Here is a 22,145-nt window from a genome sequence, read left to right on the forward strand (position 1 = left end):
ACCCAGCAGGATGCAGCAGGGGTTGCTGGAAGGCAGGACCTTGCTGGGACTGGCGACCAAAAGACAGACACAGCGGCCTTTCCCGCAGTCTCCGGGGAGTGGAACTTCTTATATGGCAGCTCAGGGCTACACAATAGTACGTTCCTGAGACCTCAGGAGAAGAGGCAAGATTCCTTATAGGCTTTACCTTGCAAGTTCCAGATATTCTGGAAAATCCTCCGCACCGCAGTCTGTTTTCCAAAGCAAGCCCCTGTGGTCAGCCTTGATTCAAAGCATAGGGAGTTAGACTGTACCTCTCAAGGGGAGGTGAGCAAAGAACATGAGGCCAATTGTAATCTACACACAGCCAGACCAGGAGCACAAGGGCACAGCAACTATCACTAGACTTTCTTTTCTGGGATGCTTACGGCTAGATGGACAGCATTTACTTCTGCAACGTGTTCTGGTCCACTGCCATGGGATGATGACTCCAAACTCCCAGATCGGACCAGCTAGATTCGTGTGGCCTACTCCTGCCCCATGTTTTCTTCACTAAGCCGTTATGACCAACAAGTCTTTTTTGTGTGTCAGGTCTATTTGTGTGTCTGTTACTTATTAGTTTTAGATCATTCGTGGATCATAGTAGGTCAGGGCTGCAAGGGACGTGGAAGAGAAAATCGGGTCCTATTTGATAGGAAATTTAGGTTTAAAGTAGCTGTGCGACCTGTCCAAGGCCAGAAACTGATTAGGGGCAGAGCCACAGCCATAGTGCTTAAAGACGGGCAGTCCTGATTTACCTGTGGAATGGGCATCCTGTTCACCTATCCTCGCCCTAGAAACAGCCCATCGTCCCTGTTGTGGTCTCCTATTTCACCACGAAACATTTAGAAAGAAGCTTTAGACGTGTACGTCGAACCTGTCTACTCAGCCCCCAGTCTGTAGATGTGAGCTGAGCACCCGCCGGGCTGCGCACGTGCAGGCGTGGCCTGCTGTAGCCGGAGGCCACAATGCAAAGTTTACAGGAGTCACTTGTTCCATCGTGCTGTTTCACCTTTAGGTACTTCTAAAACACGTTTTCCCCGGCTGTCCTTCCATTTACAGAACAGACCAAGGGGCCGAGGATTCTGAGTTTTTCCTCCGAGCACAGATGCGGAGTGGGTGTTAGTGAAACCATCCACGGATGCAGGTGAAAGTCTGATGGTTATTGCTGCTTTTGCTCTTTGGATGAGGTAGCAGACAGCTTTGACTCTCTGGTCCGCGGGGACTCTGGGTGGCTGGCCAGATGCAGTCTCGGTAGCTCGGGGTTTCTATTGATGTGCTGCCCGGTCACCACCAGCTTTGTCTTCTGCCGCGGCCAATCCGTCTTCCTCCCGGACCAGCCGGGAGAGAGGGGGAGGATGTAGACGGGACTCGCCCGCAGACGGCGACGCCTCCTCGGACCCCGATCCGCCCCCCGGGCACGTCCGAGGCCGAGGGAGGCGGGCCTTCCGGGGGGCAGAGCGGCGGGCGCGGCGCGCGGGGCCGGGGAGGCGGGAGCGATGGGCGGGCTCGGGCGCGGGCGGCGGTCCCGGGGCCGCGGGCTCCTCCCCGCCCTGCGCCCGCCGCTCGCCGCGCGCAGGCAGAGCGGGCTGGGCGCCGAGGTGCCGCCCAGCGCCCTGGCCGCGGCCCTGCCCGGGCCCTAGCGCCGCCGCAGCCGGAGTCCGGAGCCCCGCGCCCGCCCGCGCCCGTCTCTCCGATGGGCAACCTGCTCGGCGGGGTCGGCGTGCGCGAGCCCACCACCGTGGAGGACTGCGACTCCACCTGGCAGACGGACTCGGAGCCCGAGCCCGAGGAACCGGGGCCGGGCGGCGGCGAGGGCCCGGGGCGGGAGCCCGCGCAGCCCCCGGAGTCCCCGGAGCCCCCGGAGCGAGCCGGAGGCCGGCCCCGCGCCAGCCCCGCGCCCGACCGGGACGCCGAGGCGGCGGGCGCCGAGCAGGTACGCGGCCGGGGGGGCCTCGGGCCGGGATGGGGGGGACGTTGCCGGGAAGGGGGCAGCCCCGGGCGACTCCCCGCGCGCGGGGCCTGGGCGGGGGCTGAGCAGGGCGCCTCGTCCTCCCCCCGCCGTCCCGCTGCCCCGGGACCCAGGCCTGCGCGCGGCGGTCGCCCGGAGCCGTCCGCTGCCGGCCTGGGGCCTGAGCGCGGGCGCGACAAGGCGGTCCCTCCGGGCAGAACCCAACTTGGAGGGGTGTCTTCTCTGCCTCCGCAGACGGGTGATGGAAGGCGGGGTGGGAGGAACCTGCCTCAGAACAGAGGATTGTGAAAACCCATCTAGTGCGTGTTATTGGTTAAAACAACAACAACAACAACAACAACAACCCGGAATGAGGTGGGACTACGATGGAGCAGCGAGCCGTCTCCCTACGGCGGGAGTCCCCATCCAACGTTAAAACACCAGGGTTCCTATTCCAAGTCAGGCCTTCCAACCCAGGAGTTCAGGGCACGCTTCAAAATTCCTGTTTCACCCAGAAGACTTGTTGATCCAGCTGTGCTGAAGTCATTTGCCCACTACAATTCGGAGGAGGGGTTAGTAACGAGATAAATATCCCTTTTAACCTCTGATGGACTGAAAATAATCCAGAAAACTTCAGAAGGAGGAGCTGCGTGGCCGAGCCTCTGAAGAAGTGTGCCTGGCGGAGCTCTGACAGGCTGGTGGTCCCGGGTCAGGCCCTCCTTCCCATCAGCCATGGGGGGATGAGGGTGGGAAGTGGAGCCCCAAATCTGATGTAACCATGGGCTCTTGGGTTGAGGAGAGGAATCAGCGGTATATTTTATAGGAAGGCTGCCTTCTACATCTTGACGTTCATTTCCTTTTGGGTCAGGAGGAAACAGTCTTAGTGCAAGCTCTGTGCTATCCAGGTCATTTCCATCAACTGCAGTTTTAGGGGTGGGGTGCGGTGGGAGTTCCTGTTTTGAGTCCCCACTTTAGAGAAAACTGAGGCTTAGTAGAAGCTTGCCCAAGATCATCCAGGGAGAGAGAGGTGCAAACCCAAGTACGCCTGTCACCAGCATCAGAACTTCGGACATGCTGGAGTCGTGAATGTAACTCTGCCCCTTGCTGCTGGGTCATCTTGCCTTGGGAGCTCAACCTCAGGGAAGTATGAGACACTGTATTCCAGTGTTTTTCTCTCCCACTTGTCTCCAAATGAAGAAACCTTCTGAAGAAGTTTGGGATGTCAAAAAACACCCGCTCAGATTCAGTCCAACTCACCTGGTCCATCTATATAAAACAGTTTTATAATTAATGTTTCTATCAGTTAATTGCAACCCCAGTAAATGGTAAATGGCGCCAACCCTTCCTTTTCCCCTTGAATGATTAATTTTTCTTCTCTGTATCACCATGTAACTTCTACTTTTTGTTTGTTTGTTTGTTTTTTGATGTAACTTCTACTTTTTAATGCTGCTTTTGACTGTCCACGTCTTCTGTTCCCTACACCCCACAGTCATTTGCAAAAACTACTGGAGCTACCTTTAAAGTCTATCCCAGACTGACTACTTCTTACCAGCTCCATTGCTGTATTCCTAGTCCAACTGAATAGCTGACAAACGACAGTGCCATTCACTGAGATGGGGAAGTCTAGGGGGAAAGCGGCATCTGAGGTTAGGTCAAGAATGCTCTTGGGTTTAATATCTTATGAGACAGCCAAGTGGAGTTGGTGAGTAGTTAATTACGAGTGGAGCCCCAGTCCAGGACTGGAGTCATCAGCATGTACGAGTGGAGGTATTGAAAGTCCTGGGAAGATACGGGGTCGTCAAGGAGTGTGAGAAATGTGGTCAAGCCTTGGGCACTCCTCCACTGAGAGCACGTGAGGAGGGGGAACCGGAGATGAGGCTGACCAGGGGCGACCGATGAGATGGGACGGAAACCAGGGCAGCTGTGGCAGGTGACAGTGTTTCAGGAAGGACAGGGCTTAGCTGGCCCCATGCTGCTGGGAGGTTGCCTGAGTTGAGCACCAAGAAGGATGCTCAGTGAGATGGAAATTTGTTAGGTGGCATTCACAAGAGTCGTTTGGTTGTGGATGGAAGCCTGGTTGGGTGGTAAATGGGAGAAGAGGAGATGGACGGGGACTCTGGGCAACTCTCCGGTGAGGCTTTACTGTGAAAGGGAGCAGATCTATGGATCTGTCATTCAGATGGGGTTTGGGTCAGTTCCAATTTGTGTAGGTTTTTTGTTTGTTTGTTTGTTTGTTTTGCGGTACGCGGGCCCCTCACCGCTGCGGCCCCTCCCGCCGCGGAGCACAGGCCCCGGACGCACAGCCCCAGCGGCCACGGCCCACGGACCCAGCCACTCCGTGGCATGCGGGATCCTCCCGGACCAGGGCACGAACCCACGCCCCCTGCATCGGCAGGCGGACCCCCAACCACTGCGCCACCAGGGAAGCCCTGTATGTTTGTTTTAAGATGAGAGATACTACAGCATGTTTGCTGAAGGAAATGACCCAGAAGACAGGGACAGGGCTTCCCTGGTGGCGCAGTGGTTGAGGGTCCGCCTGCCGTTGCAGGGGACGCGGGTTCGTGCCCCGGTCCGGCAAGATCCCACGTGCCGCGGAGCGGCTGGGCGCGTGAGCCATGGCCGCTGAGCCTGCGCGTCCGGAGCCTGTGCTCCACAATGGGAGAGGCCACAGCAGTGAGAGGCCTGCGTACTGCAAAAAAACCCCCAAAAAAAGACAGGGACATTTTGGTGACACAGGAACTAGGAATAATATGTTAAGGAACAAATTCGGTGGCTGAGCAGGTGAAAGGGGGTGGAATAGAGAGACCAAAGGAGCGGGAAGTGGGGGGGGAGCAGGGACACTGCCTGCAGGTTGGCACATTTAGAGGATGGAGGAGGTGGGCGTTCCCGTGATAATCCTGGGAAATAGGCAGGGTGTGAGTCATTCTCCTCATTTCAAAGATGATCAAACTAGGATTCAGTTAAAAGCTTCACAAAGCAGCAGCAGAGTGAAGACTCAGCCCAAGTATCCTGACTCCCAGTTTGGGGCTGTTGAAATGACACCACGGTTTCTATAATGATCCTTCGCATTTGGTGGAGCTGAAACTGATTCAGACCTAATTAGTTAGACTTGGAGCCCAGAGCCTGGGGTTCTCATTCTCCCGCTGTCGCTGGCCTCTGGGTGTTGGTGAAATTCTCTGAGCCTGCGTTACCTTGTTTCTAAGATGGAAGCACTCCTAACTGCCTGCCAGGTGTGTTATAAGAATCAGAGGAAATAATATATGTGCTTTGTACATGGAAAAGTGCTTTCTATACACATGTCGGATGATGAGTCATGGGGTTGTAGCTCAGGCTAAATAGATTCAGAAACCTGCTAGGCAGAGCTATTTTGAAACGTGTGGCAAGGACCAGAACGTAAGCTTTGCCTCGCTTATGTAACGTGACAGAGTAGCCAGTGTTAAACACCAGCGAGTTTGGTAAGTACCTCTGTACTTGTAGTAATAGTGAGAATCATGCCACTTCAGAAACGTGTGAAAACTGCCTAGAGGATGCCAGTCTGTCAGCACAGATGGGGGTGGGGGCTGAGGAGAAAAGGGTAGGGGCAAAGCTCTTAATGAATATTCAGACCTAAACTTTGTCATCTGTTTCATCATTGTCACCAGTCTTGTTGCCCTTCTGCGTGACACTGGACCCAAAGCACGTTCCTGCACGTTATAATAGTATTGATACATGGAGTTAGAGAATGCGAACTGATTATATTGACCTGTATCTTATATTTTCAAAATTATGTCATGGGGCTGGGAGTTTGGTTTAGAATTTAAATAGTGTGAGTAAACTACCACATATAAGTTACTACAATGTAATGTGAAGTTCATTCCAGTTGAGAGCTTTTATTGCTTTGTGTGTATATATTTGAAATTTTCTAGCTTTAATCACATTGTATTATCACTGAATTAATGGAAGGTTATTCATACCTTTGTGTACTTGTTATGGTGCTGTAAAGGGTGGAATTTAGAAAGCTATTTAGTTTATGTTAAAAGCCCCCTTTCCTTGCATTAATATTACTTGACTTCCAAGTACAGCTAAACATTGCAAAATTAATGACAGTTTTCTTTGAGGAATTGATTTATTATCTTAACACTTTTTTTTTTAGTGTTATGTAAAGTATTCTAAAATAAGTCTGGTCAAAGAATCACTTGTGTAACCTCTGGTAAAATATAGGTCTCGAATTCGTTTTAAGAATTCTAAGGTTTTAAGGTTTCTACTGGATACCGATCCATAACATTTGGCCTCAGTAGGCTTTTGGCGAATAATAAAGTTTTTTATTTAGTGAAACACCTTAGGACAAATGTTATTGGCTTCCACTCAGGAAGCGAGAATGCCAACAAATGTTGCTTGTAAACATTATTAAGAGGACATTTATAATATCCTTCATTTATCTGGACATCTTGACACTTTTCAGGCTTTCTTTATGGATGTTCATTATTTTAAGTTTGTTCTGGAAACTTCTTGGTGAAATTATCTTGCTTCAACACGTAAATGGAATTTCACTTTTTATTTTAGGAGGCTGATTCCACTGAAGTATCTGCCAAACCAAAGAGAAGTTTTTATGCTGCGAGGGATTTGTACAAATACCGACACCAGTACCCAGTAAGACTATAGAATTTTTTTTTTCTAAAATGTAAAATATTTCTCTTCTGTTTTTGTTACTTTGTGGTGCCAGTGAGCAAATGTGCAAGGAAGGTCCTTGTGCCTTTTTTTTTTTTTTTTTTTTTTGCGATACGCGGGCCTCTCACTGTTGTGGCCTCTCCCGTTGCGGGGCACCGGCTCCAGATGCGCAGGCCCAGCGGCCATGGCTCACGGGCCCAGCCGCTCCGCGGCATGTGGGATCTTCCCGGACCGGGGCACGAACCTGCGTCCCCTGCATCGGCAGGCGGACTCTCAACCACTGCGCCACCAGGGAAGCCCCTGTGCCTTTTTTTGTATGTCCATATGCTGGAGATTGACTTATTTTTTCCTTTAGCAGAACTTCAAAGATATCCGATATCAAAATGACTTGAGCAACCTTCGTTTTTATAAGAATAAAATTCCATTTAAGCCTGATGGTGAGTAATCCGCTCCCTTGGTAAAAAGCAAACTTTAAATAGTAGTACTGCTAGTCATTCTTTGTTCATTCCATAATCAGTGCATTCATTGTTCATTGACTGGCTTTCCTCTGCCCTGCCGTCCAGTGTGTCCCCAGAGTCCTAGACCCTTGACCTGTGAGCATCTGCTCAGCAGGTTCTGGGGGAGTAACTTGAGGATTAGCCATCCTTCCCACCACCTGTTTACAGTGGCGACTACTATCTGAAAGGTAGTGGGGGCCATTTTTGTGAGAGGAAAAGAGATTTTGAGAACCATAGAATATTAGATTATTAAGGACCCATAAGGGAGATCAAATTCAGTTTCCTCATTTTAAAGATGAAGTTGCTGGGTCTTGATGACCGACTTGATCATAGACTTGATCATAGACTTGGATCTGGGCTCCAGAGTTCGGTGTTCTTTTCACTGTGCCAAACCCGGAAAATCTTTGGAACATAATGGAAAGGTGGTTGTTTTTCTATTAGAATAATCTTTCCTGTCGATTTTCAGATTCAAGGTCAGGGAGTTAGAGCAGCCCCTGTTCAGCGTTCCAGCATCCCAGGGAGGGAACTGCACACACTGTAGATCTCCACGCAGCTCTGTCAGATCTACTGGCCCTCCTCCACACTGTACAGTTGCCCTCCCAGGACCTTTCCTAGACCGTTAGTGAGAGGGTGCAGTCTCCGTGGTGATACGCATGACCCACCCAGGCACCAGGCCGTGGTTCGCGGTGGGCGTCCTCATTTTATCCAGGTCAAACCAGAAAGCTGGCTGCTCCCTGTCCGTAGAGCCCTTATCTCTGTGAGATGACCAGATGGCCCTGGCCGCTGCTCTTCACTCTCAGTGGAAACCCAGCCAAATCCCCAGCAGCGTGAGTCAGGGGACGAGGGTCATGGATTGCAAAGCTCTCCGAGTGGCAGGACCTTGCATTCTTTGATGAGCTAACTGGCTGAAGAATATCTAAGGAATTCCATATATTTGTGCACTGGCAGACGCACCAGTTGGTGCGTAAGAACCAGCAATGTAAGAACATTGCTGCGATGGCCAGATCCCCTTATCTTTAGTTGATTTCTGGTGTCCCAGAAGTCTGCCCTGTTTTGGAAGGAGCCCTCTTGATAAAAATGCCCTGTTGTATTGACTAACGGTAGAAAGGTACTGCTTTATTTACTAGTTGAAATAGTATTAATTAAATTAGTTAGTTTTTTAGGACGTGGAGTAAGAAAACCTTTTGAAGAAATGCAATGATAGATAGGTAATTTGACTCTGATGTGAATTTAAAAAATTTTTCCCAAAGGAATGCCTTCAAAATATTAAAAACATTGAACATAGAGATAATGACAGTATTTAACTCAATTATTTTTATGTTTCTAACAGTGAATTTATTTTTGAGGTGGTAATTTAGAACGATAACTTAAAGCAATGCATTAATTTTTTGTAATCTTTATCACAAAAGTTATTTGGAAATCTTGTAAGACTGGTGGAGGTCAGAAGTTTTAGCTAAGGTCACATAAAATGTTATTCTAGTTTATTATATAAATTACATCAACTCTCACTTTCCTTCCCAGTGTGTGTGAACACGCGCACACACACACACACACACACACACACACACACACCACGCTTGTCAGTAAGCATAAGGCTGCAATGATGTATGTTACTTATTAAGTAGGAGGAGGGATAGATGGAAGGGGAAACAAATGGGAAATTATGGAGGTAAATGGCTTCAACATGCTGATGATTAAAAAACAGCCTTTTACCAAAAACCCTGAGTGTGGACCTCTAGTACAAACTGGTGATCTCTGGAGGAAACGAGAAGGAGATGAGTTACGTTTAGAAAGATATTAGGTTGTTGTTTCTTTTCCTATAAAATTGACTAAGTGGCCGCACAGTCAGTTGTGACTAGACAGATTTGGGAAGCAGAGGATTTTGCTGTGATAAGTTCCTATAGGAGAAGAACTGGATATGGTGAAGAAGAGGGCTTACGTTTCAGAACCAGAAAGACCTGTGTTCTGCTCCTGGTTTTGTTAATGTGTGACTGAGCAAATCACACCATGTCCTCAGTGGTAAAGCGGGGCTGGTGACGCTGGTTTGAGACAGTGCTGGGTGGATTCAATGGGCTGTCTACACCCTGTGTAATCCGGCCCCCGCCGCTAGGAGGCGCTCACCACCATTTCCTTTCCCTTTTCTCTCCTCCCTTTCCTCCTTTTCCCTGCTTCTCTCCTTTCTCTTCTTCCCATCTTTGTCTCCTTCCTTTCTTTTTGCCTGGCATACATTTCATTTTTATTTGATCTAGTATTTCAAGAACTCTATGGCCCTCCAGGGCAGGGGTTGGCCAACTTTCTCTGTACAGAGCCAGAGAGTAAATATCCTCAGCTTTGCGGGCCACGCAATCTCTGTTGCAACTACTCAACTCCCCTGTTATGATAGAAAATACGTGAATGGATGTGCCTGGCTGTGTTCCAATAAAGCTTTATTTATAAAACAGATGGCAGGCCATAGGTTGCCAGCCTCTGCTTTAGAGTAACTGTCCAGTAGCGCTTTCTCCGATCTGAGGTGCCATAAATTTGTTTTTAGAATTAGACTTATTACATAGCAGAGTATGTGGCATAGGGTATTCATCCTACACAAGCATTGTTGTTGTGTGCTGTCGTTAAGTTTTAACATAAGGCTTAAGCGATTCAGTCTTAAAATGCCTCCAACAATGTTTTACACGTCTGGTTCGTGTTCTAAATCTTTACTCTTTAGGTGTTTACATTGAAGAAGTTCTCAGTAAGTGGAAAGGAGATTACGAGAAGCTGGAATACAGCCACACCTACATCCAATGGTCAGTCGTGTGCTCTGTCTCGCACCTGTTTCACCATGTGTGTCTCCCAGGCAACATTAATATAAAAATATTATTTTTCTAAAACGTAGGCTTTTCCCCCTGAGAGAACAAGGCTTGAACTTTTACGCTAAAGAACTAACTACGTATGAAATTGAGGTAAGGCCAGCTCATTCCATTTGGTGTGAATTAGCCAAATTATATTGCCATTCGATGGCCCTGATAAGTCCGAGTCACCCAGCTGACTTTTCTTTTTTCATTAGGAATTCAAGAAAACAAAAGAGGCCATTAGAAGATTCCTCTTGGCTTATAAAATGATGCTGGAATTTTTTGGAATAAAACTGATAGATAAAACTGGAAATGTCGCTCGGGCTGTTAACTGGCAGGAAAGGTTTCAGCACCTGAACGAGTAAGTAAAGGCCCGCAGTGCAACCCCGGGCTGGCGTGGTGTTTTCCCCGGGTTGGAATTCTCTGTGGCTCGTAGAACAAGCAACAGATGGGCTCAGGAATTTGCATTCAAAAGCTCGTCTGAAATGCACTTCATTCCTGTTCTGTATTCTAAAGCAAAACAAAGTAGCAGCCAAAACAGAATGACATTCCAGGTAGAAACGCGGCTGCTCGGTTTCAGAGCTGTTTCTTCCTGAAGCATCTCCGCTGTCCCCAGCCAAGTGTGGCCTCGCCCGCTCTTTACCCCACGTTGCTTGACCTTTGCGGTTGTTGTTTGTGGACACTTTTCCAGACCCATCCCCTAGGCTGTGAGATTCTGCTAGCTCAGCACGCTTCTCAGGCACAGTGCTTTCTTAGATTAAATCCATGAATTAAGCCTATGACATATAAAAATCATTTCATAAGACTGACAGGTACTCATACATTTTACTAAGAACGAGGGAAAATTAGAATCTTCACCATTTAGGTCAAAACCAGAAGCCCATTTTTGGTTAATAAAGCCAAACACCTGGAAGAAAATTTTACCAGTTTATTTGGAATTGATTTGCTATATTCTTTTTTTTTTTTTTGCGGTACGCGGGCCTCTCACTGTTGTGGCCTCTCCCGTTGCGGAGCACAGGCTCCGGACGTGCAGGCTCAGCGGCCATGGCTCACCGGCCCAGCCACTCCAGGGCATGTGGGATCGCCCCGGACCGGGGCACGATCCCGTGTCCCCTGCATCGGCAGGCGGACTCCCAACCACTGCGCCACCAGGGAAGCCCTGCTATATTCTTTTGCTTGGATATTTATAACTTTCATTAACACATATGCCCAAAGTTGGTTTTTGTTTATTATTATTTTCTTTGCATGCAAATTGGCTTTTTTTTCTTTTTAATTATAGGGTGACTTATGAGCACTGGACTATAAAACCAACTTTAAACATTTTTAGCACATTGTAATTAGCTGAACTGGGCAAGTACTAAGAGAAAAAAAAATTAAAACTAACCTAAGAAATTTTTCTTTGCCCCAAACAGAATTTTTTGCATTGCTTAACTAAATTTTTTGTGCTTTCCTAGAACTTTTATCTTGCTTGTGTAAAACGAGTACGAGTACAATATTGTTTAAGCCTTCCATTTACTTTATTAGTTATAATCAACGCTGTTAAAATGGTAGCTTGCACTAAAACACGCAGGATATGGGCATAAAGCATTATGATCTTGACGAGAAGACCTATTACCTCATAACTCAAGTTCACTTTGATTTCTGTAGAGCACTTACAGCAGAAGTATATATGCCTCTGCCTAGGCAATGCAGGTAGCTATCTCTGGACAGAGTTTCTAAGCACTTATGTCAGACTGTCACAGAAAGCTGTGTGCAAGTAGCCTGTTGACATGAAGGCTGGCAGAAGGCAGCCTTTGAAGAGGATCTGGTAGCATCTCATCTTCCATGTACCCACGACTATCTTTAGAGAATTTCCACCTGGTTTTGTTTTGGTCGGAATAGCAATCATACTTAGTAAATGTTTGTTGAATGAATAATGAGGAACAAAACAGGTTTGTCTGCCTAAATCCTCCTTGGGGTTTGATTGTCAGATCCTCAGATTAGTAGCTGGAAGCCGCCCTTCCGAAGGCTGTCGTTGAGTGATGTCCTAGCTTGGTGTGGGGAGGGGAACCTGACCCCTACTGCCCCATGCTGCTCCCTTTCCACCATCATTTTTCCTTTCCGTGGGTATTGCTTACAGCTTTTACTTGTGTTTTAAGCTGTATGACATCTTGAGTTTTTCACAGTAAGCAGGGAACTCAATACATTTATCGTAGCCTAGCGGATAAAAACTATTGAATGAAAATCAAGTGAAATAAAGTTTAGTGAACAAGTGACCATGACTAAAAGAGGTAAAACATTTTCAAACACGAGAGTGCAGACATATAGACCAACCACGAAGATGGATTTCCAATTTTATTTGTAATCACCTTGGATTACGGAGCTGTATTTTAGACCCTGGAATCCCCTCTCACTTTTACTTTCTGTCTCCTGGTTCTTGGCTTTTGTGTGTCCTTTCCTCGCTAACCTGCTCTTCCTGACAGCTTCAGCCCTTCTTACTACCCTTACCGCTGTCTGGAAGCCCAGCTTCTCTCTTTGATCTGCTACGCGACCCCAAAGTCTACTCACAACTCTAGGCGTGTGGGGTGTTTTTTTTTGTATTTCTCTGTGACATTTATTTCAAATCATACTGAAACACCCGATTTCTTTCTTGTATAATTTTGTTCTATAATCCTGATCTCCACTCTCTTTAACCCAAGTGTTTGTCCTTTTCTACTGTTATGTAAACTTTTTAATTGGAGAACGTGTTGATACAGATAAGTGTACACAGAAATTTTATCTTGGTCATTCATCCTGGACTGGATATGTGAAACTGAGCTGCTTGCAAATATAGTAAATTTTGTTGTGTCGTGTAACTCTTCTTTGGGATTTTTAAAGGAAAACATTCTTCTGCTTTTCCATATCTCTCTTTCTCATAGACTTATGAAGCAAATGTTGGGATTTTTACCACCAAGTTTTTAGAGTATGCAAACTCTACATTGGATCAGTCTTGCTGATAAAGACATTGTCTTAACTTCACTCAAATTTGTATTGTCTCACAAGACCGGTACTTCCTAACTATTAAAAAATACAGATTCATAAGACTGAAATGTATCTGTGCTACATTGTACCCTTTGGCCTTCAAAGAGTCGAATAGTAAGAGAACACTATTTTGGTAAACATCCAGGAGGCTGGAGATAATGAAAACTGCTGGACTTGTCATTTCTAGCGTCTGGTGAGCCCACATCATTAAGGGTTTAGTTTTGTCCAAACTAACTCTCTTCTTAAAATATAAGGCCATGGAGCCACGCCCTTCCATCCCTCAAATAATTCAGTATCCTCTTCCATGCTTCCCAAATAAGTTGCTAGTTATTCCTAAGTGAATACCAAGCACTTGTGGAAGCCAAGGCAGGTGTATGCAATGCTTGTCTAAAGTTCAGTGTCTGAGGTATAGACAGGTTTGGGGAAGTGAGGAATAAGTGGTGCAATATTGGGTGAGTAACTAACCCGGGCTGGTGATGACACACATGATTAATACATGGACCTGAAGGTTCCCTTAGGATGCAGCCAGGTATTTGTAATAAAGCAACTCTTGGGCTGAGTGAGGTAGGGGGGCAAGATTATGAATCGTGACAAAATAGGTTTGGAAAGTTTTCATCTGCTAATGGCTTTAGTTTTGGGACAAGAAAAGAAAGATGTTAGTGCAATCTGGGGAAAGAGGAGTCTTTGCAGTCAATGCCATTAGAAGTAAAATTTAAAATTCTGTGATAAGGAAAGAGGAGGTGAGAGAGAGGCCACAGACGGAAGAGAATGAGGTGATTAAGGTGGGATAGGTACACATAAGGTAGTCCTTAGTACCAAATCTGAATAATACCAATACCAATAATTATACTGATGTTAAATAGTGTCTGAAATTTATCGAGTTCCACATGCTCTGCATATATGTCAGCTAATTTGATGCTTACAAGTGCAGTGAGGTGTGGGCCCTTCCCCCACGTTAAAGATGAGGGTACTTGAGCCTTAGGGGTGCCGTGATCTCATGTAGCTGTTGGCGGCTAGGGTGTGAATTCGGTTCTGACTCCAAAGCCTATACTCTTTGCTCTGCTAAATAAGTCACTTCTGCCTCCTTTGTCGGAATTGTTCCAGCAAGGTAGAACGGTTTCTGCTGCTTTCCTTCTGAGTTGCTTGATATGGTGGCTTCTGCTGGCCCGCTGACCCTGTAAGTCGTACATTCGGCTGTTAACCAATGCTCGGCACTGTTTACCTGTGACAGGTACGATACGTTTGTGTAGTAGATAGTCATCCTCAGTGTATTTAACAAACAAACAGCAATTCGACATCCATGGGAATACATTGAAAATCTAAATGTTTTTCAAGTACAAAGAACTAAAGGAAAAAGGAGAATTTCTTTTATGCATTGGAGTTTTACATAGATTGGCGTTACACTGAGGTACAGGGGTTTCACATCTTGTTTTATTCTTCTTAGCGGTGTCTGCTACGACTTTTAGCCAAGTCATTACAAGGCATGTTTTCCCAGCTTACTCTTCCATCAGAAATAGTTTCCCAGTGGTTTTTAGGCCCCTGCTTTCCGCCACCTAATTTTCCTCCTTCGTTGTATTCAATCCTCTTCCAGGTCTCAGCACAACTATTTAAGGATCACTCGTATTCTGAAAAGCCTCGGCGAGCTTGGATATGAAAGTTTTAAATCTCCTCTTGTAAAATTTATCCTTCATGAGGCTCTTGTGGAAAATACCATCCCCAATATTAAACAGAGCGCCCTGGAGTATTTCGTGTACACAATTAGAGACAGAAGGGAAAGGAGAAGACTCCTGCGCTTCGCCCAGAAACATTACACGCCCTCGGAGAACTTTATCTGGGGACCACCCAGGAGGGAACAGCCCGAGGGCAGCAAAGCCCCGAAGACCCCCGCCCCGCCCACCTCGGGGCATCACAGCCAGACGTCTATGCACAAAAAACCCAAGGACTCCAAAAATCCCTCTGCAGCTGGGCGTGTAAATAGCAAAGCTGCCGAAGACAAAAAAGTGACACCTAGGGAGCCGGAGGAGGAGACAGACTGGCCCAGCTCAGAGGCCGGCAGCGAGGCTGCCGGGTCAGGAGACCCAGAGAGAGAGGGTGATGCCGAAGATTCCCGTCCTCAACCAGAAGAGACAATTGCGCATGCGCTGGAGAAAAAGGAGAGTGCGTCTCCCTCTGAAAAAGATGAAGAGCGTGAAAAGCGTAACAAGGACTGTGAGAGTCCCGGAGAGACAGGTTCCCACGATGACGCACTCTTACAGTGAATTATCAGGAAGCCCACAGACCCGTGTGGGTGAGGAGCAGAGGCCACGTTTCGGAGGGTAGCCGGCTGTTGGTGATCTCTGTTGTAAGCATTTAATTGTCACTTGGTTTTGATTTTGGATGACAGTGAATTTAATATTTAACCAGAAGTCTGAAGACAGGACCCAATTCATGAATGCATTCTGTAACACTTTGGGGACGTGAGTTTTCGAATCCAGTACACAACAATTACTTTTAAATTCTTTTCAGTGTATCTGGAAATAACCATGTAGTCTTCGATACAGCAAATGAATTCTTTGGAGAGACTCCGCTCTACATGAAGAAAATCAAGTGGATAATTTCGTTAGGTTGCCACCCCTTTGCCCGTTTTATGGATTCCTTTGTTTTTAAGCTGCGAGAAAGAATTTGGTCTTCTCAGATGTATTCGGAAGAAATTGGGAGTCTTTTCATTACAGCACCTCAGCATGCTTATTTTTAGTTTCTGGTAAGTGGGATGGATGTTCTTGGGGAGATATACTTGCCCCTCCCCGTTTGTCGGTCCTGCTGTTTTTCCTCTTCCCCTCTCCATTCTCTCCCTCGTTGGCCACTTGTGTCGGCGGGCACGCGCATTTCTAGTGTACATTCGGATGATCTACTACAGTGACATTTACGTGGCGTAGAGGGAACTGTCGGCTGTATTATTTCAAGAATTTGTTTAAAATAATAAAAATGGTTTTCTGTGTTAAGTGCTTAAAAACAAATTTTGATGCAAAAGTCCAAGAAGAGAATTTTGCCTTCTGTGGCTGTTCTGCACAAATTTGGTGCTTGTTTCTGAATGCAAATGACTAAAGAATTAAAAAATAAGAAAGGAAATTATTCGTTTTCAAAAGGCACGCATCTGGCACTGGCAACAAGGCAGTGGTCCCTAAAACCATGAATATCTCAGTGTTATGTAGACTATGACATTAATATGGCTTAGTCCACAGTATATCTTTAGAAAAAACATAATCTGCTGCATCTCTAAGTTGTCAAAGCTCGAAATTGAGAACAGACTGGACATCCCATATATTCAGTTTTAGTAAGCACTGACTGTGTTAATATTGGGTAAGAGCAAATAACTTTCTTGCTTATACTATTATTACTAATTATTACACATTCGAAAACAGTCAAACACTGTGGTGAGAACTTCAGAGCATACGTACACATACAGTGAAAGCAATTCACAGAAAAAATTTTTCTTCATTTCCTTTAGAAAGGAATTGGCTTTTGTGTGTTTCTTAGGCCCTTAAGGGAAGTTCTATTCACTTTAACCCTCAGAGAATTTTTACTATGTCCTATTTTTAAATCACATTATGTCATCTTCTGCTACCTTTATTGACCAGAGGATTTTTAGCAGAGGGTTTCTAGAAAATAGACACACAAGTAGTATGCTTTAGAAGGGTTACATTGCCTTGAAGTTTACATGAAACAGCATTGTTGCTCAAATCTGACTTATTTTATATGAATGTGAGTAACGCTCATGTTATATATTGTATTCCAATAAATATAGAATATTTTTTCACTATCATTTCTCATAATATGACAGTTTTTGCTTTCTACTGTTTAATGAAGTGAGCATTAGGATTTGGGGAAACCATTCTGCTTTTGCATTTCAATTTCTGTGTTTTTTCACATGGACCCTCTAATGGCCCCATCGAGCTCAATAAACAGTTCTACAGCTTAGCGCATGAGAGTAGGTTGTCACATTGGGCTGAATTGTAGGAATATGATTCATTTGAAACACCTTACCAATTTTGCATACATGATAAAGTGTTCACACCACTTTCCAAGTGCATAATGTTAAAATTTTGTGACCAGATATTAAAATATTAATAAGTGGACAGATACTAAAAGAAATGGATATAATCTAAATCACTTAGAAACTAATAGTATATCAGAACCCTTAGAAGTAAAAATGTTTCATTCAATAATTTAACTTTTAGCGTATTCCTAATTAGGGGTTTGATTAGATTGTACTGTTTAATTTGAGAATATTTAGTGTCAAGGGAAAACTGCCTGGCTTCCACTTAAAACAGTGGCCTTTTTCTACCATGTTGTTTTGAAATGCATACTCATGTGAAACAGTATGATTCCTACGCTTAATCTGTAAATAACTTATGAGAGAATTCTTCAGTGGAAACAAGTGAGAGGATGACATTCCTTTTGCAGATAAAAATTAGGAACGTCTAGAGTTTTTTTCTATTAAGAATACTCTGTACATTCAATAGTTTTACAATAAGATCTGTAGGTGTGTCTTTAGGTGTGTGTGTTACGACATGAAACAGCCCTCTGGGTTTGACTGTGATGTTTTGTATTTTTAAGAACTACCATGTGCTTGCAGAAACTAAGAAGCTGTTATCAAAATGCAGTGGAGCATGGCCAAATGACTAGAAGAAACTTTATTGAATTTTTGTGACTATATAGACTTTATCATTGTACCATGGACTGTGAATATACTAAGTATTGGCTATTGATAAAATACTAATTTGCATTTCAGGCAAATAGATGTTACACCGCTTGGTCAGTCTAGTATATTTCTAATATTTTGTGCTTTCATATCCCAAAGGAGACGATATATGTGAAAATATTTTGAAATACTGTAAAGTGATATATAATGACAAGATATATTTCTGTAGAGAAAAAGTTTATTATATTAAGAGTATTGTACCATTATACATCCTCATGCTCAATCTCATAAGAAACCGAAAAGAATCATGACAGAACTGAAAATATGTCTGCTTTCTCTAAGTCATGTCCAGTTCTCAGTTCAAAAATTATTTGGTATAGTTTTATTTTGGATTTTAGTTTTGAGAAACAACCATTTTGAGTTTCAAGGAGAAAACAAAACTTATGACTCTGGAGTTACCAGAGAAGTTCTAATATTTTTTGCTAAGTATTAAAAATATAAAGATTGTGTTTAAAAATCACCTACTTTGTCTCTAGTTTTTACACTTTAACCTGACAGAAGGAATGCTCTGGTGAAAAAGGAAAAATATTGTAGTACAGTATTACATTTGAGTTACTCTCTAAAAAATCATTTTAGAAAGTAAACTTCCTTATCAAGTTGTCAAAAACTGGTTGAACTGATGGAGAGGGAATATTTGTTTAATTGTTTCAAGTTAAATTTCCCAGGTTTATAGTAGAGTTATGGTTGAGTGTATAATCTACTGAGTAACTAAATCAAGCCAGTTTCTTTGTCTTTCTATAATTGAGGCTCTTCTAAAAGCTTTATTTTCTAACCTGAGAAAAGAAGGGCGTTCTTGATCTTGCTTGATTGTAATTGCATCTGTGGGTCTCTCAAGTTTATTTGGGGTGAGTGGGGACTCTTTGTTATAGGAGTAGTTTTGAAGATTTCTATTTTGTTTCCCACTTAAAAAGTTCCAAATTTTTTTTCCTTTGGGGTATATCCATTAAGTGTAAGGTAGGCTGAAGTTAGACAAGCAAGAATCATTTCAAAGTAGGTGCAGTTGCAGAAAATGATGGCCTGGGTCAGTAGGATCTGGAAAATTAGGGGTGTACAAAGGGTTGACTTCTTTCAATTTAGAATTCTTTAGTGTTTATTCCATGAGCGTATTTGTTGAGTAATCTCTAGGGTGACAGCGAGTACACCCTGCCTCTTTGCCTGTTCCAGCCCACCCAGCAGACTGTGCTTAGGGACAGACCACGTTTTAGAAATTCCTTATTACTGAAGTTAATAATAAAATAATATCGTTATAAATATGAATGCCTGGAGGTGTCCAGATGTGCCTTAACTAATGTGAATGCTTTTCATTCAGAAGTTTAAATTTTTACTTCATTATAAGATCTTGCCATAAGAAACATTCCAAACCGTGAAGATCAGTTAATTTAATGAAATTTACTTTCGTGCTTTCTCATTTTGGAGACATTTCCATTTGTATCAGTAACATCAGTTCAAAAGGAAGTGTACTAGCCACAGTGTTCAAAAATGTGTTACATTTGAGAAAGAAGTAAGATCTTACGGCAGAAAGATTAACTTCATTGTTACATTTATTTATGCTTCTGCCTAATTTTGCTACACCCTGTAATTTTCATTGTAAACATCTCTCAGTTACTACAAGTGATATTAATCTGTGTTTTACTTTTGCTTTTAGATACAGAGGGATGTAGAGAATGGAATTCTATTAGAGAAATGATTTAAAAGTTTAATTCCAGTAGATAGTTGGGGGAATCTGAAATTAATTTGGACTTTTATGCTGTAATTTTATTAGAAACATTTAAACAGTACTTGTTCTTGCTTTTTCCCTAGATTAGAGAGAATGTTTTTTGTCATCTTCTGCTTTTTCCCTCATCTGTTGAGAAGTTTATTGTTTTAGTTACTTGTGGGAAATAACTTCTTAATATGTTTGTTTCCTTGAATTAAAGTGTTCACGTGGAGGATACAATTAACTGCTTCGTTTTATGGCCCAAACTCTTGCCTGGAGGTTGAGTTCAGAGATGGGGAGGTGGCTGAGAACCAGAGTGGGCGTCCTGGTGAAGGGGCACGTACACTGGGCTGCATCCTCTCCAGTAGAGGAGGGGTCTCCGGAGCCTCCCCTGGATGCCGAGGGTGTCGGACCCCGTGATCGCTGTCTTCTGAGGAAGGTGGGCCACCTTGGACTTCATGCACAGTTTCACTGGGTATCAGTTTTCATACAATACCTGTTATAATTCATTCGTCACCATTTTGCAGTTGTTTAGGAAATTGTGAGCAGTTGGACACCTGCTGTGTAAATTACAGCTGAATCTTTCTATCTCGGGAAACATTGAAATACCAGTTCTGCCTACCCCTCTCGCTAGTTCAAAACTTCTGATTTCCATCAAAAATTATTTGGGGTTGTTCTTTCAGAGGTCTCTATATAAAATTCTCCATAAAATGCTTTAGTGTAAAGACGAAGTGAAAGGGAAAAGGCACCAGTGCGCACTTGTTATGCTGAGAGACCTTTTTTAGACAAATCAGAAACCTTATATATTTTAATATGAAAAATATGTTGAAGCTATAAAGTTTATCATATTTTTGTTTTTAAATTATAATGGAGTTTGTGGAACAGTTACATTAACTAGAGAGATTCGTTGTGTAATAAGCTTTGGTCCTAAGAAGTGTCCAAGGTCTGCAGTCATTGGTCAGATGAACACCTTTTTCAGTGCTGGTGGGTTTAGTTTCATGTGGAGAAGAGGAAAATAACAATCGAAACAAAAAATTAGAAACAGGCACTAGAAACTCACTATAGAAATAAAGATGTAACTGACCGTAGGTTTGTGGAGTGCCAGAATTTACTGGAATGAGGAACAGATGAGGATGCAGAAGCTTTACGGTGGGAACGTGCTCGGTGTTATCCGTGCCAGGGAGATCTGGACTGGTGTGAATGGGAAGCAATGCCGTTCATGCTCGCATTTTCAGCCTGGATTCCGCTTACCCCACAGTAGATGGAAACCTTTCACAGACTGAGAGGAATAATCACATGATGCGCCACCAGGTTGAATTCCTCTGCCCGTGGTTCTACTGACAGGAAGTTAAGTGGAGGCAGTGGCTGCAGAGACGGGAAGGAGGTCCCGCGCTAGGCTGTTTCTAACCATGTGACTGTACCCCACGCCGGCGAGAGCGACGGCGTCTTCCTCGTGTGGCACCACCGTTAAGAGCAACAAACCAGAGCAAGGGTTTGACAAGCGTTTTGTTCTTTGTCCTTTTTTGCTTGTTTTTGTTTTGCGGTACGCGGGCCTCTCACTGTCGTGGCCTCTCCCGTTGCGGAGCACAGGCTCGGGACGCGCAGGCTCAGCGGCCATGGCTCACGGGGCCCAGCCGCACCGCGGCATGTGGGCTCTTCCCGGACCGGGGCACGAACCCGCGCCCCCTGCATCGGCAGGCGGACTCTCAACCACTGTGCCACCAGGGAAGCCCTGTCCTTTTTATAAGAAGGTTGTTTCCGTGTTTCCCAAGTGAGCTGTCCACTCCTCTTCCGTGTTACCTAAGAAGATAGACGGCTAACTGGGTCCAGTCACCGCTTCAGCTGGGAAACTATTGTGTCCTTTGTATTTTGAGTATTTCGGGAAAATGGGTAGATTCTTAGAAAGATGTGTGCTTTCCTTCCTGCATGAGCGCTGACTCTCCAGCAGCCGTGGGCCTTCTCTGTGCTCTGTCATCTCCTGCAGGATGAATTACAGAACGCCGTGCACGTCTGTGCACACCAATACCATGTGTATGTGGTAGGAGCTGTAGCCAGTTTCTGGATCTGTATGGTACTATGAAACACTTATTTTATAATCCTGTAACTGTATGGCAGTGTTATGCCAGAAAATGTATAAAGTGCAGTAGTGTCTGTTGTTTACTGCTGTATTTAAAAATACCGTTTCTGAATCTATATATTTAGAGTTCTGTTATTTTTAATAACTATTGCCAAATATACATCCTGTAAAACGACCAAAAGCCACTTCATCTTACTTAACATTTTAGCATTATGCTGATTTTGCATGATTAAAATATTTTTAAAGAGCTGGAACAAATGACTTTGCTGTTTTTCTATGATTAGACTTTTTTTATGGTTATGGTATGAGATCAACATTATTTCCCTTTTATCCCCTAAAATAAATATTGTATTTTGAAGAGTGAAATCTTATTTACACAGGCGGTTATTTTTGTCAGGAGATTTTGGAGGGCAGATCACACGTGTAAGTACCTGGATGTTCACTGTTCTCTCTTTTTTTCACTTTTCTCTAATGCAGAGTTTTAAAAATATATTTAATATAGATGACTGAAAATGAATAACTCATGGAGGGGACAGATTTTTTTTCACTTAATAGAGCTCATCTTCTAACAACAATTTTTTGATTAAGAAAAATGCAGCTGTGAGATGCAATTGAGGGCGTTGCTCGAGATGCCGCAGGACAGCGGGGATGAAGGTGAGGAAGAGCATCACGTTGGAGCTTGCCTGCGCTGAC

General features: G+C 44.4%; 1 protein-coding gene across 2 annotated transcripts; it reads left to right on the top strand.

Moving 5' to 3' along the window:
- Positions 1 to 1,515: 1,515 nt before the first annotated feature.
- On the top strand, positions 1,516 to 21,824 carry OGFRL1 (opioid growth factor receptor like 1). Of its 2 annotated transcripts, none has more exons than XM_079939100.1 (7): positions 1,516 to 1,954; positions 6,512 to 6,598; positions 6,972 to 7,053; positions 9,815 to 9,893; positions 9,983 to 10,049; positions 10,154 to 10,299; positions 14,530 to 21,824. In XM_079939100.1, the coding sequence occupies exons 1-7, from the start codon at positions 1,715 to 1,717 to the stop codon at positions 15,194 to 15,196; spliced, it is 1,368 nt and encodes a 455-aa protein (XP_079795226.1). In that variant the 5' UTR covers positions 1,516 to 1,714; the 3' UTR covers positions 15,197 to 21,824. The 2 variants fall into 2 exon arrangements, with proteins under 2 accessions (XP_079795226.1, XP_079795227.1); XM_079939101.1 differs by having other exon boundaries at positions 6,975 to 7,053.
- Positions 21,825 to 22,145: the final 321 nt, after the last annotated feature.

The sequence above is a fragment of the Stenella coeruleoalba genome (assembly GCF_951394435.1).
Source record: "Stenella coeruleoalba genome assembly, chromosome: 12".
NCBI lineage: Eukaryota > Metazoa > Chordata > Mammalia > Artiodactyla > Delphinidae > Stenella > Stenella coeruleoalba.